The following is a 19,030-nucleotide window of genomic DNA, read 5'->3' as shown; positions in this document are numbered from 1 at the left end:
ATGTGGTTTTCTCTTTACAGACTCTGATTCCCCCTCAATCCTTTCTTATACTAAGGCCCATTCCTCTAGGAAAGCAGGGAAGTTGACCCTTTCCTGGTTTTTCACCACCACTGCTCTCTCCCTTATGTAAAAGTTTCATGCTGCTTTGGAGAGTAAGTAATTCATTTATTCTACCCTCTATTCTGTGTTGCTATCATCTATAAATCCCTACCTCATTCACTGAAGACTTGAGACCTGATTTAGTCTTTCTCTCAATCCCAATTTCTGTCAATTTCCTGGGAAATACAAAATACATAGAGAATTAAAAGCACAGCTTCAACATTCATGTCACCTTAATTACTATATCTTTACTCATTCTATTCAATCACTCACATGTAGAATCTTGTAATCACCTGAAATTGTTCCAGATGAAAAATTTCATCTATCCTACTCTGTGACCACAACTTCCTGACCGTCTTCCAATTTCATGACCTCATTTCTGCTCTTCAGTGTCAAAAAGACATTCATCTCTATTTTTTTAGCCTTTTTAGCATAAGTTTAACTTCTCTTCCTGAACCTTGCATATGGATATGAACTAACCTTAACTCTTCTTTCAACCACATTCTCCATTTCTTTACCCTCAAATTTCCAATACAGCCACCCCCAAGAAAGCCCAATCCTAGATTAATATTGCAATCTGCTTCCTTCATCCTTACCTTTCTAAACACTGTTAGAGCAAAATCACAAAATTCCACAGATTGGTGCCACTACAAATTTCTAGACTTCAATCTCCATCACATACTCAGAATCATCCTATCATTTCACTTAATGAGGTTCTCACCTTCAAACATTTCCCTCAATAACTATGTAAAAGCTTCAATATTCTCTCAAATTCTTAGTTTCTGCCTGCTTGACACTCAGCTATTATCCCAACTTTATCCAAAGGGTGGGGGTGGGGGGGGTGGATATTCAGGAATATCCTTACCATAAAGGGTAAGGATAAATTCAAATTACTGTATCAGTGACATCATAGCTTTTTCTCAATACCTTATTTTTTCAGTCACCTCTCCTCCAACATCCTCAATTACTCCCTTTCCATCAGTTTGTTTGTCCTAGATTATAAACATGTTCAGATATCTCTCATTCTCCCAAACATTTCCTGAACCAAGCCCTCCCTCCAGGCTCTGGCTCAGTCTTCATACAATTCACATTTAAATTTCAAACATAATACATATTTACTTTCCTAACTCCTTCATTTCTCATTTACTCATCAATCAAAAATCAGACTTTCAACTACTTCACTTTATTTAAATTACATTTGACAAGGTCACAAATTTACTTCCACACACCCAGCTTTGAAGTCCTTTAGCTTCCATTCTGTAGGCCCTCTGATCATTCTCTCTTTGGGCTGTTCTTCCTCTACTCATTTATTTTTTGAATTTTTATTTAATTTATTTGGGTGACCCTGGTTAATAACATTATGTACAACTTATATCATTTCTTATCTGGATCACTGTAGTAGTTGCTTAGCTAATTTCTTTGCTTCTACTAGTGCGCCCCTACTATCTACTCTCAAAACAGCAGCCAGAGTAATCCTGTGAAATTATAAATCAGATCATGTTACTCCTTTGCTCAGAGCCCTCCAATGATTTCTCATCTCACTTAAGAGTAAAATTCTTAAAATTACCTAAAGGGCTCGGCATGTTCTGACCCTCTATGATTTCTCTGTGTCCATTTTAATAGGTCTTATCATTCACACCACTCCAACCACTGGCTTCCTAAAGTTCCTTAGATATGCTCCTGCCTCAGAGCTTTTTAATATACTGATGTTCTTCTCTCTGATATCCACATGGCTCACAACCTCCTTCCTTCAGGATTCTCATCTCAGATGGGCCTTCCTTGGCATGCTAACATTGCAGTCACTGACTTCCAGCTCCCCATCCCTTTTTCATCTCTAGCACTTATCATTTAATACACTGTATATTTTGCCTGTTTACTTTGGCTATTATTTGTCCCTCACTTATGTCCATGAGAGCCAACAGTTTTATCTGTTTTCTTCACTGTCATATCTACAAAATCAATTCCTTGGCTAAGAGCAGGCATTAACCTGTATTTGTTGACAGAGTGAATGAAAGAACAAATAAATGAATACAGTATTTTGATTCCTGTCCCTGTGACTCCCAAGCCACTCTCCAAATTCAGAAAGGAAAGACAGGCACATTACTTACTGCCTTCTTTAAACTGGGTGGCAATTTTAGAGTTAGTGAATGAGGGTCCCCTAATATTATTTTTAAAAAGATTTTGTGCCCAGCCAGCGTGTCTCAGTAGTTGAGCACCGACCTATGAACCAAGAGGTCACTGTTCAATTCCTGGTCAGGGCACATGCTCAGGTTGTGGACTCGATCCCCAGTAAGGAGCATGCAGGAGGCAGCCAATCAATGATACTCTCTCTTCATTGGTGTTTCTATCTTTTTCTCTCCCTCTTTGAAATCAATAAAAAATATATTTAAAAAATATGTATTATGTGTACATAGCACTAGATTGCCATTTCCCAGGAGGCAGCACTTGTCTTACTCATCTCTTTATTCTCAGTGAGTACCACAGGACCTAACATACAGGGTTCAATAATAGTCATTGAATTAATGAAAGAGTGAAGGAAGTGAGTGTTAAAGTTGAATTCATTTCAAATATCTGGGCACCCTCTTCCCCTCACCATAACAAAACAAAAATGTAACTTCTTTTAATTTTCTAAGCTATTCTGTAGAATCTGTATAAATTTAACCACTTATATTTTCTATATCAAAAATGCCAATGTTCATATGATAGTTCTGAAGCAGGAAAAGACATGACCAACAAACACTATGTTCTCCCATAGAAAACACAAAATGTTACTTTTTACTGGGCTAACTAAATCAAGAAATTTTATTCGTATTTTTTTTATTTTTCAAATAAGTTATTTAAATAATACACCTGAAACTAATATAATATTGCATGTCAAAAGTAATTGAAAAATAAATAAATAATAATAGCAATACTAAATAATAATACATTAGGTATAAAAATAATTTAAATAATATACACTTTATTTAAATAAATAAGTTTAATATACATTCAGTTAATAAAGAAATTAAATAACTAAAGATTTTTAAAGAAATAAATTTACTTATAATAAATAATTTTAAAATATTTTAGAGAAAATTTCAACATAGCAATAAAAAGATTTTCTGATTATCCAGATACTAAAAATTATCAAAATCCTTCATAATCAAGTATTTTGCATTATCTAGTTTTAGCAAAACAAAGTTTTGGCTATTTTTATTTAAAAGGCTAATAATTCAAATAACAGTTACCTGAGCTTCTCGAAGTTTTGCTGTAGTGCTTTGCTGAAGAGCTTGTTGTTCTTGATGCTGTTGCTTTGCTTTCTCTAATTGATGCTGCAGTTCTGTGGAATTTGTTACATTTTCCTTTAACTTAAAAAATGTAGACTGTCAGATGACAACTTAGAGGCATAATGTTATCAATCATAAATATCAGGTATTACTTCACATCTCACAATTCCCTAGTCTGAAGAAAAAACTAAATTCAGACAATATATAATAAAATCAACCTTATATGCAGTATCTCATGGCTTATAGAATATAATATCATGATTAAGAAACTAGTCCCTAGAACAGACTGTCATCCTGAGAAGAATTCAATTCTTTCTCCAGGATCCCATTTATTTTATTATTGTGTCTTGTATTCGAATGTGATCAAGGAATTACATAAAAATTTCTTCTAACAATAATCTAAGCCATGGTATCAATATTTGTTTTATTTTTTCTACAATCATAATTATCATTTATTGAAAAGAATGAATCATAACAATATTCAAGATACCTCAACTCTATCAACAAATTTGCTAACATAAACTTATCTGAAATGCTAGCTTACCTCTTCTTCTAAACGAGAAAGTTTGAGTTGTAAATCAGCTACTTGCTGTTCTTTATCCATCAACTTCTCACTTGAAAGCTGTCTCTGCTCCTTCAGCCTTCCGTGAGCTTCCCCTAGTTGGCGTTCTGTCTCCAGAAGTTTGCTATGTAACTTTAAAAAATAAAAAAAAATCATATATAATATATATACACACACACATATATATACATATATATGTATAAACACATGCATGACATCACTAGCGCCACCTAGCTTTCAAATGTTTTATTTTCCACCAATATTAGTACAATATCATAATTTTCATGATCCAACTCAATTTTAACCACATAAATTATGATGAATCCCATAAAATTGTAATTAAACATCACATTTTCTGACTTTCTTGCTCTTTTAAAAAATACAGTGAACCAAAAGGTCTTGTTTGGACATAAGTATTGGAATCTCTTGAAGAATTTAACATAACAAAGTGAAAGTTAAAAATTAAGACACTCAGAGCATAGGCATATTCCACAATATTTTTTAAATATGTTTTTATTGATTTCAGAGAGAGGGAGATGAAGATATAGATACATGATGAGAGAGCAACATTGAATGGCTGCCTCCTGCATGCCCCTAATGGGGATCAAGCCTGAAACCCCTGCATGTGCCATGAAGGGAAATCAAACCGGCAACTTCCTGGTGTACAGGACCATGCTCAACCAAATGAGCCACACTGGCTGGGATAGACAGTATTTTTAATCATTACTACTGTTTTTTCGTATTTATGAACCACCACAATTTACTTCTTACATTGGGTATTAAAGAGAACACAAAGCATTCCAAAGTCCTCAAAATGGTACAATATTTCTAAATAAAATAGAGCAAATAATTTTTAAAAATATATTGGGGGATCTTCATTCACTAACTCTAAAATTGCCACCCAGTTAAAAGTAAAAGAGAAATTACACCTGGAACTAAATCAGAACTCAAATTCATTATTCTTTCTAATACCACCAGAAATAATAGTTACTTTCTCTTGGGATGGGGAGGGAGGGTAGTTCCATTAAAAAAATAAAAGTTTGTATTAATTTCAAAGGAATTGCTGCACAAGTGCTGGTAGTATAGAAAAAAATTTTCTGCATGGAGATAAGAATGCAGGACATTTGGAAAGGCTTATACACTAAGAATGCTCTGACACACCAGCCTCAAAACTCAAAATAAATGCATATGCTTCAGCAACATTAAAAAATTTAAAACAGCTCGACCAGCATGGTTCAGTGGTTGAGCGTCGACTTATTAACCAGGAGGTCAAGAATCGATTCCCAGTCAGGGCATATGACCAGGTTGCAGGCTCAATCCCCAGTGGGGGCCGTGCAGGAGGCAGCCAATCAGTGATTCTCTCTCATCACTGATGTTTCTATCTCTCTCTCCCCCTCTCCCTTCCTCTCTGAAATAATTAAAAGTTAAAAAATAAAAAACATTCTATATAATTGCTGCCAATCAAAATTATGTTAAATCTTAAAATATTAAGACTCTGTAGCCTTTATGCCATATTTATACTCATATGCTCTATAATTGCATATTTCTCCATAAAAATTTATAATTGGCAAGGGAAAAGATAAAGTTCTCTCAGTAAAGTAGACACCTGCTATTTTCTTATGCTATGAAACAACCTATGGCTATCAAAATAAATACTATGCTTTTAAAAAAGTTAAACTTTTAAAGTAAAACTTGCTTCCATCTAACTAAAACAGGACTCAATAATAAAGACAATGAATTTTTATTATCTTTGTCCTTAGCCAGCACCCTAGCATCTATCTCCTTTTTATTCTTCTTTTTAAAATGCAGTGAGTTAGCACTACAGTAAAACCTTGATATAACAGACTAATTCGAGTGAAGGGGTACCCATTAAAGCTAAAAGTACATATATAATAAAGTAGGTTTTCCAAATGCATATGTTAAAAAACTGAAAAATTAGTTTGCCTGTTTTTACTTATGCAGATACATTTGTATAATTAAAATTAAGTATATATGAAAAGTTTAATTTTGCAGAAAAGTTTTCTTTATGTACTACTATAATTTTAAATTTATACTGAATAGGTCTAGTAAATGCTTGCATTTACCAGTCACCACAAGTAAACAAATGCACACGGCTGGGGTGTAGCTTAGTGCACGCAGGAACATCGGCCTGGCACACGTTAAATCTGCTGCAGAAAGTCACCCCACGTAACAATAGAACCAACGACAGAAGAAACTACCAAAGGAGATGCGGTGTGATCATGTGCTAATCACTGGCTGAACACTGTTTACTAGCGGTAACACTTGGATTAAAGTATGTAGACTATAGTTATAGATATGTAATGTTTACTTATGTCAGTGAAATTACTAAAGTGTTTTTTCCAACATATGGCCTATTCACTAAAATTTGTTAAATATAACAGTGCAGCCCTAGCCAGTGTAGCTAAATGGTTAGAGTGCTGACCCCATGCACTGAAGGGCCACAGGTTTGAATGATGGTCAAGGGCACATATTTGGGTTGCAGGGTAGATCCTACCCCAGTCAAGGCAAATTCGGGAGGCAACCAACTTATGTGTCTCCCTCACATCGATATTTCTTTCTCTCTCTCTCTCTCTCTCTCTCTCTCTCTCTCTCTCTCTCTCTCTCCCCCCCCCCACCCATGCCTCCCTCCCTTCCACTCTCTCTAAAAATCAATGGAAAAAATATCCTTGGGTGAGGATTAATAAAAAAATAAAAATCAATTAAAAATCTTTTTTAAACATAACTGAATAATAAAAAATAACCTGTTAATTTAGTTATAAGCAAATCTTGGTTAAAAGCATTTTAAAATTACATATGGAGTAGAAATTTTAACTGTTAAATCCTAATTATATTAAATAGAGGTCCTCAAAATCAAGGGTTTATTATATAACTAGAGGTCCGATGCACAAAATTTGTGTAAGAGTACGCCTTCCTTCCCCCAGTTGCTGGCACAGGCTTCCCTCTGGCACTGGAACCCGGGCTTCACTCCAGTGGTTGGCAGGCACCCGGGACCCAGGCAGCCCTGGCTTCCTCCAGAAGGACGTCTGGTCTAATTATCATATTAGGCTTTTATTATTATAGATAACTATCCAAACCTTCTCCTTCTCACTAAAAGAACTAGGTCTAATCTTGATATGTGAAAGCTAAGGAGGCTTTCAAAGTAAGCTCATATTGCAAGCATCTAAGTGCTCAACCTCTTACAAACAGGCATCACCCATATCTAGTTCCTAAACTTGCTGGATAAGAATCTCCTGCTATCAATCAGACCTCTTCCCTAAAAGTTTAAATATAATATTTAGATTCAGGAGAGTTAAGAAATCACTTGCCAAAAAGCAACACTTTAAAAAGCAGTAGTTTTCAATTTCAACTGACCAGTATAACCACAGAGGAAATGTTTAAATATACTAATGTCCAGGCATACACCAGAGATAGTGATTTAATTGGATCAAGGGTGAGGCATAGATATTTTAATTTTTAAATTTCCCTAGGTGACTCCAATGTGCAGACAGAGTTGAGAACCACTGAATTAAAGATAACTATTGCTCTAAAGGGGAGAGAAAAAAATATATGTATTTTTAATAACTTTGTCATTCATTACTGTATGATTCCTGATAAATCCCTGAACTTTAATAAATTAATGAATCTCAAACTGAAGCTTGCCAAGAATGGCAGTAGGCCCAAATAACTTATACAGTGATGGTATACCATTTTAGAGTAAATATGTTAAAGAAAAAGAGGTTAAATTAAAAGAAAAATAGCCCATCAGTGTTGCTCAGTGGTTAAGCCTCAACCTATGAACCAGGAGGTGACAGTTCAATTCCCAGTCAGGGTACATGCCCAGGTTGCCGGCTCGATCCCCAGTAGGGGGTGTGCAGGAGGCAGACAATCAATGATTCTCTCTCTCATCATCTCTCTCTCTCTCTCTCTCTCTCTCTCTCTCTCTCTCTCTCTCTCTCTCCTTCTCTGAAATCAATAAAAAAATATTTAAAAAACATATATTTTTTAAAAGTAAAAATAGAAGGCTATATGACACAGCTCTGAAGTCCAATAGTTTGTGGGCACTGATGGCTTCCTGAGGCTCTAGTTCCCTTAGGGTAGGTGTGGAGTGGCCCTGACCTCTGAGTCCCCAGCATAGGCACCCGGGATGATATTAACCTGACACCCGCTGCACAGTCCGGTGTCTGCATCAGCTCAGGGGCTGTATCTTTTCCACATCCACCATGGAGGTGGCCTTCTGAGACATGCGGAAAGTCCTCTGGGTGGTGAAGAAAACTGACACAGCCAAGGGGATCACTGACCTGCTGTCCTAGGGTTGCATAAAGCTGAGAGGACTTTCTAAATTCAACAAGATCTATGAATTTAATTATCACTTGTATGGTCAGATGTTACCATAATAATGACTTGGGTTTCTGAACATTTGCTGGCTCATGATTTCCACATGCAGTTTTGTAAATGGCAGAGCTGCAATCCCCTTGCCCTCTTTGAAGCAGAAATTGAAAAGTACTGCCCAGAGAACTTTGTACACATCAAGAAAACTCTGGAACAAGAGACTCAGCAGTGTCAGGCAATGGCGATCTGGACCAACTGTGTTAGAGAAGGTGAAAATATTGGTTTTGAGATTATCCAAGTATACAAGTCTGTGAGTCCCAGTCTGCAGGTTTTGAGAGCCAGTTTCTCTGAGATCACCACAGAGCCCTCAGCCTCTGAAAACCTAATAAGAGAGTGAGCGATGCTGTGGACATGAAGCAGGAGCTGGACATTAGGACTAGAACTGCCTTCACCAGATTCCAGACCCTGCAGCTTCAGAAGATTTTTCCCGAGATGGTGGCAGAGCAGCCGATCAGTAACGGCAGCTGCCAGTTCCCAACACTGGGGTTTGTGGTGGAGAGATTTAAAGCTATTCAGGCTTTTTGTGCCAGAATCTTTCACAAAATTAAAGTAACTCCTGACCATAGAGATGGCACAGTAGAATTCAGTTGGATAAGGCATCATCTCTTTAACCACACGGCTTGTCTTGTCCTCTACCAGCTGTGCATGGAGAACCCCAGGGTGGATGTCAGTTCTAAGGCAAAGAGCAAGTGGAGGACTCAAGCTTTGGACACTATGGAAACCATGAGAATTGCCATAAAGCTCTACACTCAAGGGTAATTTAGTTATCCCAGGACTGAAACACTTTCCCCAGAGACTTAAACCTGACAGCACTGGTGGAACAGCAGGCCTGGGATCCACACTGGCAGATCTTTTGCATTCAAGAGTGGGGTGGCCTCACCCCAGGCAATGGGAACAAGTCAACCACGTTCACCCTCCCATCCACCCCATCAAATACACCTGCAAGCTTGCAGTAAAGAGATGTCAATGTCGAAATTCTCCTATTTCACAATCTACTGCCTGAATCTGTGAAAGACCCCCACGGGAGATGAACAGCAACTGTATGAGTTTATTGTTTGCCATTTCCTAGCTTGCTGTTCCTAGGGTGTTCAGGGGCAGGAGACTACCATGAAGACTGACATCTCTCAGGAACGACTGTGGTCTATGGTCTTGTGATTCTGGCCCAAAACTATCTGGCTCTGTAGCCATATGATCGCTGGAGTGACAAGGTGATAAATCATAGTGATAAATATGGATAAGTCAGAATCTAGTACCTCACCCCATAGGCTTCAGGGAGAAGAGGAAGATAGCCATGCTCCCAACCCTAGGGCGATTGCATGGACCAGGGCATGTTCTTCAAACTGGAAATTGTCTTTGGCCTGGAATTCCATAGCAGAATGATTTGTTTGATCCTTCCGCTGCTCTCTGTAAACCCTCCCTGTCTATGAGAGAGGCTCTTGCTTTCAGGCCAGCACTGCGGAGACGATGGGCAGGAAGAGGAGTCCACCTCAGCTGCTCACTGAAGCGGACCTTATTGCCCTCTTGGAAAAGCATGGCATTGGTCAGTATAAAGTGGACCCTACTTTATAGCTGAAGTGAGGCTTAGAGAAGTTAGGAACTTAACCTAATGTTACAAACTGTGTAAGCTATTAAAACTTAGGTCCAAATAACTACACAGTCATTGCTCTTAAGCAATGCTCTGCATCATCCATATACAGATACCTCAGAGTTACTTCCAGTTTGGTTCTAGACTGCTGCAATAAAGTGGGTCACAGGAATTTTTTTATTTCCCAGCACATAAAAAAGTTAGGTTTCAGTCTTTTAAGTGTGCAATAGCATTATGTCTAAAAAAAAAAAAAGTATATACTTTAATTAAAAAATACTTCATTGCTAAAAAATGCCAACCATCATCTGAGGCTCCAGAGACTTGTAATGTTTTTACTGATGGAGGGCCTTGCCTCAATGTTGATGTCTGTAAAGTGCAATAAAATGAGGTGTGCCTGTAAAGACACATCTCCCACCAGTCTCAATGGGGAGCAGGGGCTGCCCATAGACTCAATATTTTTGACCCACGTTGGGATTTGTTGTGTGTGTGTTTTTTTGGTTTTTTTTTTTAAGAAAAAGATATCAACATGTAAAACTTGAGAAATTCCACATAAAAATCTGTCACTTCATCTTTTGAAGCATCAGGACGTCTGGCAGCCTGAGCCTTCACTCTCACATGCACAGTTGTTTGGATTTGAGCGGCAGCCATCTCCTCTAGATGTCATTCTCCATTGCTCAAAGTGGGCTTCCTTCACCAACTCATTACATGCCAGGCCCCTGTGGGATCTCAGTTTGTCACCTATTAGCCATGTATGTCCATATTCTTAGATTTTTGTTAAAGCATTTCCCATAATTGCTTAGGAATTAGAAAGTAGATTTATATGGTGTCAGATCATAAGTTATATAAATGCTTAATCACTTAGTTGTACACCTGAAACTAATATAATATAGAACATCAACTGTAATTGAAAAACAAAAATATCTTTTTAAAAAAGAAAAAAGTAAAAAGAAATACACACTGGAATTATTAATAGAATGGCCCACTTTAAAGTCACATTTTTAAGATATACACATATATGTATATGTTCTTTAGTAAATCTACACTAATAAAAGAGAAAAATGGTAATTGGCGTACGAGCTACCCTTTTCATTGGCTACTCAGGGCTATATGCAAATTAACTGCCAACTAAGATTGGCAGTTAACTGCCAACAAGATGGCGGTTAATTTGCATATGTAGGCACAATGCAGGGAGGCGAAAGGGAAAGCAGGAAGAAGCCCCCTGCCACTGACAGTGATTGGAAACCCAGGGGGGAGCTAAGAGCTGGGGGAAAGGGCAAAGGCGGCCCTGGGGCCGCCTTTGCCCTGCCCCCCAGCCATGATTGGAGAATCAGGCGCCTTTGCCGCCCTGGCCAGTGATAGCAGGAAGTAGGGGTGGAGCCAGCGATGGGAGCTGGGCATGGTCGAAGCTGGCAGTCCCAGGAGCTAGGGGTCCCTTGCCTTGGCCTAAAGCGAAGCCCACGATCGTGGGGACGCTGCAGCTGTGGGTCCCCGCTGCCCGGGCTGGACGCCTCAGCCAGAGGCGTCCTGCAGGGGCAGGGGCGGAGCCCACGAGATCATGGCCCGCCCCCCCGCCCCCGCTGCCACTGCAGGTCCCCGCTGCCTGGGCCGGATGCCTAGGCCAGAGGCGTCAGCCCTGGGCAAGGGGCCGATCCTGCGATTGGAGGGTGATGAGGGTCAACGCCTGAGGGCTCCCAGTATGTGAGAGGGGGCAGGCTGGGCTGAGGGACACTCCCCCCCACACACACACCCAGTGCACGAATTTCGTGCACCGGGCCCCTAGTTGTTTTATATATATATATGTATATTATTCTTTATTCATTATATTCCTTATAATGCTTACTATGTGCCAGGCCCTATTCTACATGCTTCACAATTAGTAACTAGTTTAAATCTTTATAGCCCTATAAAGACAGTTCCATTATTATCCTCATATTATAGACGAGCAAACTGAGGCACAAATTAAATAACTTACCTGAGATCACACAGTTTATAGGCCACAGAACTAGAATTTAGGCAGCTGCTTCCTAAATCCACAGATAAACCACTGTGCTTTTCAACATGGCATATTAGATAATTTTTTAAAGTAAAACTGATGACATCTAATCTTTTCATTAAGTAACAAATCATTATCAGCACATCTGTGGCTATTTTAGAACTACACATAAACACAAATATAAGGGATATATGTTACTTTGTTACTTTGTTGACAATTGCCAACTATCTAATTTTGTCAGCACTGAAATGAACACTGATTATGATAGAGTGGAGAGCAAAACAAACCCAGTTCATGCCTATACACTTAACGGATACTGAAAAAAATGTTTAAGGTGAGGTTTACTTCCATTCTTCCAACAAATATTTACTGAAAGCCTTAAGTACAGAGGCAGATAGAGTACAAAATAAAACAAATTCCTCACATTAGAAAGCTCACAGTCCAATGGGAATTATAGACAATATGGAAGTAAACAAAAAATTAATATACAATATAAAGTGTTATAGAGAACAAGAAAGAAGAAGCTTGCTGAAATAAAGAAGTGGGTCGGTCAGACTATATGGAAAACAAGCTATTTAAATAGGTTGGTCCCAGAAAGCTTTATTGCAAAAATGACACTTGAGCCAGCCTTGAAGAACTGCAGTCAAGAATACACTAAGAAGAAAACACAGGCAGAGGACCTAAGGCAGGAAAGCCTTTGACATATTGGTGTGTTTGAGGAACTAAAAGAAGAACAACATGGCTTCACAGTGACAGGAGATGCATTTGAGGACATAGTCTGGGCAATATTACATAGAGGCTTACCAAATTAAAACATTTGATTTCAATTCAAAATGTAATGCAAAGCCACTTTAAGCAGTGTTAAGCAGAGGAATAAAGTGATATTGCTTCATGTTTTAAAAAGATGTCTCTGACTTCTGTATGGAGAATAGATTAAGGAGGTCACTAGAAGAAGGGAAACTTGTAAGAAGGCTAATACAGTAGCCCAGGTCAGCAATGATGGAGGCTTAGGTTAAGGGTAGTAGCAGTGTAGATGAAAAGAAGTGGACAGATCTGAAACATACTTTGATGGTAGAATCCAGACAGCATGCTGAAAGAAAGAAGATAAATGGTATCACTTCAAGGTCTTCAGTATGACCTTTTTATTTTGTTTAGAACTGTGACTAAGCCCAATAATCATATATTCAAATCTTTGTATAAAAATATGTTTGAGCCCTGGCCAGTGTGGCTCAGTTGTTAGAGTGTCAGCCCACAGACCGAAGGGTCACAGGTTTGATTCCCGGTCAAGGGCATGTACCTGGGTTGCAAGTTCAATCTCCATCCCCAATCGGGGCGCATGTGGGAGACAGCCAATTGATATGTTTCTCCCACACTGATGTTTCTTTCTCTCTCTATCTCCCCTGCCCCTCCCTTCCACTCTCTCTGAATCAATGGAAAAATATCCTCAGGTAAGGATTCATATACACACACACACACACACACACACACACGTTTGAATAGGTTCTCAAAAATTCCCAATGCCCCTCCATCCACTGACAACCAAATAAAGCCTGTATTTCTCAGCCTATATTCAAGATCCTACATAAAAGTCCCAAATGCTCTTCCATAATAGTCCACTCCTATTACACATGTCTTATTCTAAGAGCAAATCACTGCCCTTCCTGGTTTTTATAATACTTTCCTGCCACTAGTTTACTCTCGCAATCCTTCAGCCTGAAAGCTCCTCCTGCCTACAAAACGCTACTTGCCTAAACCCATCTAATGTTCACAATTTCAAGCACCACTTCTCTCTTACAGAAAGCTTTACCTGATCACATAACTAAACAAAATAATTACATATGGTGAAGTACTATGGGGGAAAAATAAGGAGAGGAACTCTCCCAAATTCTCATAGTATATGGGATCATTTTACTATAATTCTCACGTTCTTTGGTAGAGGATAGCACTGTTCTTATTCTCAATGACATTTACATAATCATTTAAGGTAGTGTGTCCTTTTCCATTTCTGTATCTCCTAAAACTAAGGCATGGTGTCTTTTAGAAACCATAAATGCCCAATTTGTTTTTCTGGATTGAAAGTCAAATATCTAAGTTTTTTTTAAGTTATTCACTGATATCTCCAAGCCTCTGTTTCCTTTCATTATGAATGCCTGAATTTATTTTTTCACTTACTCACTAAAACATTTTCTGATAAATAAGCAATGTGCCGGGTAGTGAGGATACAAAAGTAGTAAGACATGGTTTTTGTACCCAAAGAGTTCAGAGTCTAGTGAAGAAAGACATAGGGTAATATAACTATGCTGTAGTAAGTAAAACAATCAAGATATGTACATGCTTAAGCCATCTTTTGGGGAAGGTTAGAAGAGGCATTGTTCAGAAACAGATTTCTAGAAAAGTAGCAAGTAAAATAAGTACTATTTATCAAGTAGAAGAGGAATAGAAGAATATCTCAGGCCAAGAAGACAGAAAAATTGATGCCACAAAAGCAAGTATCACTTAAGTGAAAATAATTGAACATTACCAAAAAACTGGCTGAGGACTTTGTTCTTCCCCAAATTTCCATTTTTTCAATCAACTTTTAATGTTATCTATAAGAAATAACTAGAATACATAATTTTAAAATTAAGTTAATAGCAAAGTCAATACTTGCATTGAACTTCATCTGATAGACATTTATCTATAAGAAATAGCTGTTAGGACTAATAGGTTTTCTTTTAATATATCTAATTTTTATATTATTGGTTTAAAATAATTATATTTTAAATTTTTAGTAAGAAAAAATTAAATCAAAGAATGGTCAACAATTTGAATCATTTTCAAAAGCTAATATGTGCTGAGAGTACCTATCTTGAGCTAGGTACTGTCCTAAGCAATTATATGTATTAAGTCATAAACACTTCACATTATTAAATGATAGATAATATCATTATTTTTCTCCTATTAAGGGAAACTGAAATGAAAGAAAATGAGGTTTGACTCAATACTACAGTTGTGAAAATTAAAAGTTAATTTTTTTAATGAGAATTTTTTAATGAACTACATTATGATCAAATAACCATCAGGCACACTAAGAAGAAACCATAGGAGAAATTAAATACATAAAAGTAACATCCCTTACCTGATTAATTTCACTTTGGAGTTGTAATCCATGCTGCTCCTTTTCTTCTCTCTGTTGTTGTAGCTGCTTAAACTCTGCCTTAAGATGCTGGTACTTGGTCTCTACTTCTAATAATTCTTCTTTGAGTTTTTGAGTAGCTTCTCCCTTTTCACCTAATTCTGCCTGTATTCTCTGCAGTGTGGTTTCAGAAGCAGATAATCTTGACTGAAGTTGTTGACAATCTAGGTCTTTTTGATGAAGGCTTGCTTGTATATTCTTTTTACTCACACATTCGTCATTATGCTTCTCTTCTAACTGAGTATAGTCCAGTTCTTTCTTCAGCAACTTTTCAGTCAAGTTCTGAAATATCAATTTAACAATTTTTCCTTTTCTAATATTTTAATTATTCTAATTATTCAAAGAATTTATACAGCAATACCATCTCCTACTAAATGTTTTAGTCAATATTACAATATAAAAACCGTGAAAATATTCTAACCAAGAAGAATTAAATTATTACATACTAACTTAATATAATTTAAGAATTACTAATGCAATTTTGACATAAATAAAAACCCTAAAATCTACTAGATTCTTTAGGATAAGAATATTTCTATTCTCCCATTTGAGTTATAAATTAAAACTACACTTCTAGCATCAAAAATTATCTTGGATAACAATATGTTGTGGCAACTATCATTTCTGGATTTGCTGATAAGTATTTTAGCATAACAATACCATTCACTGCTCTAGTATGCCTGGTCCTACTCATTCCTTATTTTTGTTCTTAATAAGGACCATTTTTAAGAGTTACAAGTTTAAGACTAATTCAAATATTTCTCTAAGTATATAAATAGTGATTTAAAAGTATCACTTACCTGCTTATATTTTGTTAATTTACTTAATACTATCAAGTACAAAATGTAAAAATGATACTACCAATCAAATATATGAATCAACAAGACTAATCAGATGTCAAAGTCTGGTCTCAGTGGAGTTGTTACAATTAATATTGAACACTTTAAATCAACATATTTACACATAAAATATAAATCAGAATTTTGACTTAATTGTGTAAGAAAGCTGGGATAAGAAGCCACTATAAGCACCAGAAGAGTCGATCCATGGACATTTATTTTACTCAGTTTTTATATTCAAAGTATATAAGGGAATAATATAAAAATGGTAGGGGACAATCAAAGCCCCTGGCCTTTAAACAGATTACAATCTAAATGAAACACACACACACAAAAAATGAAATAAATGAAACACCCACATTAAAAATTACTTTTCTAAGTAAGTTAAAGCATGATGTACAAGCAAAAGTGGATTAATACAAAAACTGTGTCAAATTTAAGAGCCTAATTTTTTACAAAATAAAATGAGCAAAGTCAGGTGAAGCTAACTAGTAAATTCCAATCATCTAGAAATAAAGTTTGAGTTTGGTAAAGTGGTCAGAGGAGTTAAGTAATAGGTATACATGACTCATGCCATCTGCTCTATACAAAAAGACAGAATGGAACAGACAAGTTGCATGTGGGGAAACAGTAAACACTATTACCTCAGGGCAGTAATAAATCTAGGCACCAAAGAGAGAAAGGTAGCAGTAACCTACCTGAGAAGTACATTAATGTAAATTACCAAGTAGGAATATAATATTTAAAAAAGCAGAAAGATGACAGAAGCATATATAAGAGAGACAAGATGGGAGAAACCTTAGAGATAAGAGCAACAAGAAGTTCGTAGCAAAATTAGCCAAGAGATGTGTGCCTTGACCAACCGACAGAATAGAAACAAGAAGTAGCAGAACCAAAATACTAGAGAAAAAACTAATACTTTTAAGTCAAACTATGTTAGAAAAATGATCTTTTTATAAACATTTTTGTGTTACTAGTTAGTAACTGCAAATCTTTCTTGACATGATTTTACATTTTCTCTTTTAAGAAAATAACATTTATTTTAGAATTTGCAGGCTAAGTCAAATCTATTTGGTGATCTATAAATGTATTGGATCTTTTTAAAGAAAATTCTAAGTTATTGAATTTCATGAATATAACCATGGTCACAAATACTGAGAACTTGAAGAAGATATAATTTTAAAACATGCTACAAAAATTAAGGTTGGTAATAAGTTAGTCTTCTTCCCCACAGGCTTACTTATAAAGTGACCAAGTAATCCCAACAATTCTATAAATAAATGACCCCTAAGACAGCTTCAATCTTTAAAAAGCAAAAATACATAACAACCATTGACTGTTTAAAATTGACTTGTCCTAAAAAATTAATCAAAATCTATCTGCTTTATTGCAGAGGTGGGAGATGATTAAATCTTCTTTAAAAGAACCTAAACCACTTTGTTTTGTAAGAACCTAATCCACTCACAATATAATTTTTACATACAAAAGTCTAACTATATTTAACACTACAAGCTTTTCATTTTTATTATGGTCTTCCCATAGAATCAGAAATAAAAGAGTATAGTGATTACATGGTTTTTTAATATTGCTTTTTTAAAGTACAGCAGAATCCATTAAAGAAAATAATAATTGTACTTGTACTTATCAATATAAGTCCGTACAACAAAATATAAGATAGACATTATCATCCCCATTCTACAGACAAGGAAGCTACAATTGAAAGAACCCAATATGACTTGGCCAGTAGCAAAGTCACATATTATGATTCTAAATAAATTTTTCATAATACAATTTAGACACTCAATGAGTCAAATTGTGCTCCCCAAAAATATATCCTATTCAAGTTTAAATTATAGAATGAATGTTAAGCCTAACTCATAACATAATTATCATTTGGGTAAGCAAAATTCTTCTTTCCTTCCAAATGTCTAGTCCTCTTGATTTTTTTCACCAATTGTTCTCTCAACATATTTTTTTACAGAGTTAATTTCCCTATCTCAGGCTCCATTGTTCAATTGTTATTTGCCCAGGTAGTGAGAATGAATGCAAAAAAAAAGCACTTTTTTTTAATGCTTGATCACTTAAAAAGTGGTTTCAGACATCTCATCTTATTTGTTCCTCAAAACAGCTTGATGAGAAAGAACAAACTGACCTATTTGTAGCTCTCCAACATCTCGTATTTTGTGATCTTGCATGTTCCCATGCCTCCTGTATATTTAACCCCACTGCTGTGTAAAATTATCTTTAGAATCCTTAAAGACTAATCTAAAATGTTATGTCTTCTATAAAATTATTTCCTGAGTTACTGGGCAGTAAGTTAGGAAAACTCCTACCTTGGTTCTGACCCAATCCTGTATCACAACACTTACCAAATAAAAAACAAAAATGAACATTCACTGAGGTGCTTACTAAACACCAGAAACTGGTCTAAGCACTATTAATTTTTTAATACTCATATCAATTTTAAGAGGCAAACGGGTATACATTATTTCTTAACAGAAGAGGAAAGACTTTGAGAAGTTGAGTGTCACAGCCAGTTGGTGGCAAAGCTGAGATTTAAACATGCCTTTGATCATTGTACTGCACTGTTCATATCAATATACCATCTTGCAACACAGTGGTAATACAAGTAACATAACTACTTGCCACATCTGGCCCCCGCTTGGTCCATGAGCACCTTAATACTGGGACTGATGGGAAGAGGAGAGCCATGAAGGATGAAAAAGGGATGAGAGGAGGATTAAAAATGGCAGCAGAGTAAGTGGGTGCTGCACGGACATGCTCCCAGGAATAAACTGGTATTACAACTAAAATACGGAAAAACTTCCTGAATAATCAAAGGAAAACACAGGAGAGAACCCTGACACCTGTAGACCGAAAGTGGAGACCACTTAGAGACTGGTAGGAGGAGCAGAGGTGTGAGAGGGCTGCCCAGGTGCCCAAAGACAGCAACTGAAGTCCCCGAGAGATATCTCAGCTGTGGTGGGGTGCCACTGAGAACTCTGGGATCTAATCCCCAAGCTGGGGCTCCCAGCAAAGAGCACCAAAACTGAGAAAGGTGCCCACATAACAGCTAGCTGTGAAAAGCAGCAGGGTACTGTCTGCCAGGGAGTAACAGC

The 19,030-nt window shown here is 36.7% G+C and overlaps 1 protein-coding gene across 1 annotated transcript in view; it reads right to left on the bottom strand.

Annotated features, from left to right (window-relative positions):
- EEA1 (early endosome antigen 1) overlaps positions 1–19,030 on the bottom strand; it is a 160,121-nt gene that overhangs the window by 55,427 nt on the left and 85,664 nt on the right. The window contains exons 11-13 of the mRNA XM_081083756.1: positions 15,016–15,354; positions 3,913–4,062; positions 3,330–3,449 (exon numbers count right to left, since the gene is read on the bottom strand). Coding sequence (XP_080939882.1) covers positions 3,330–3,449; positions 3,913–4,062; positions 15,016–15,354 — 609 coding nt within the window. The remainder of the gene's footprint in view (positions 1–3,329; positions 3,450–3,912; positions 4,063–15,015; positions 15,355–19,030) is intronic.

The sequence above is a fragment of the Myotis nattereri genome (assembly GCF_964212035.1).
Source record: "Myotis nattereri genome assembly, chromosome: 2".
NCBI lineage: Eukaryota > Metazoa > Chordata > Mammalia > Chiroptera > Vespertilionidae > Myotis > Myotis nattereri.
This window is presented reverse-complemented; position numbering and strand designations above follow the sequence as displayed.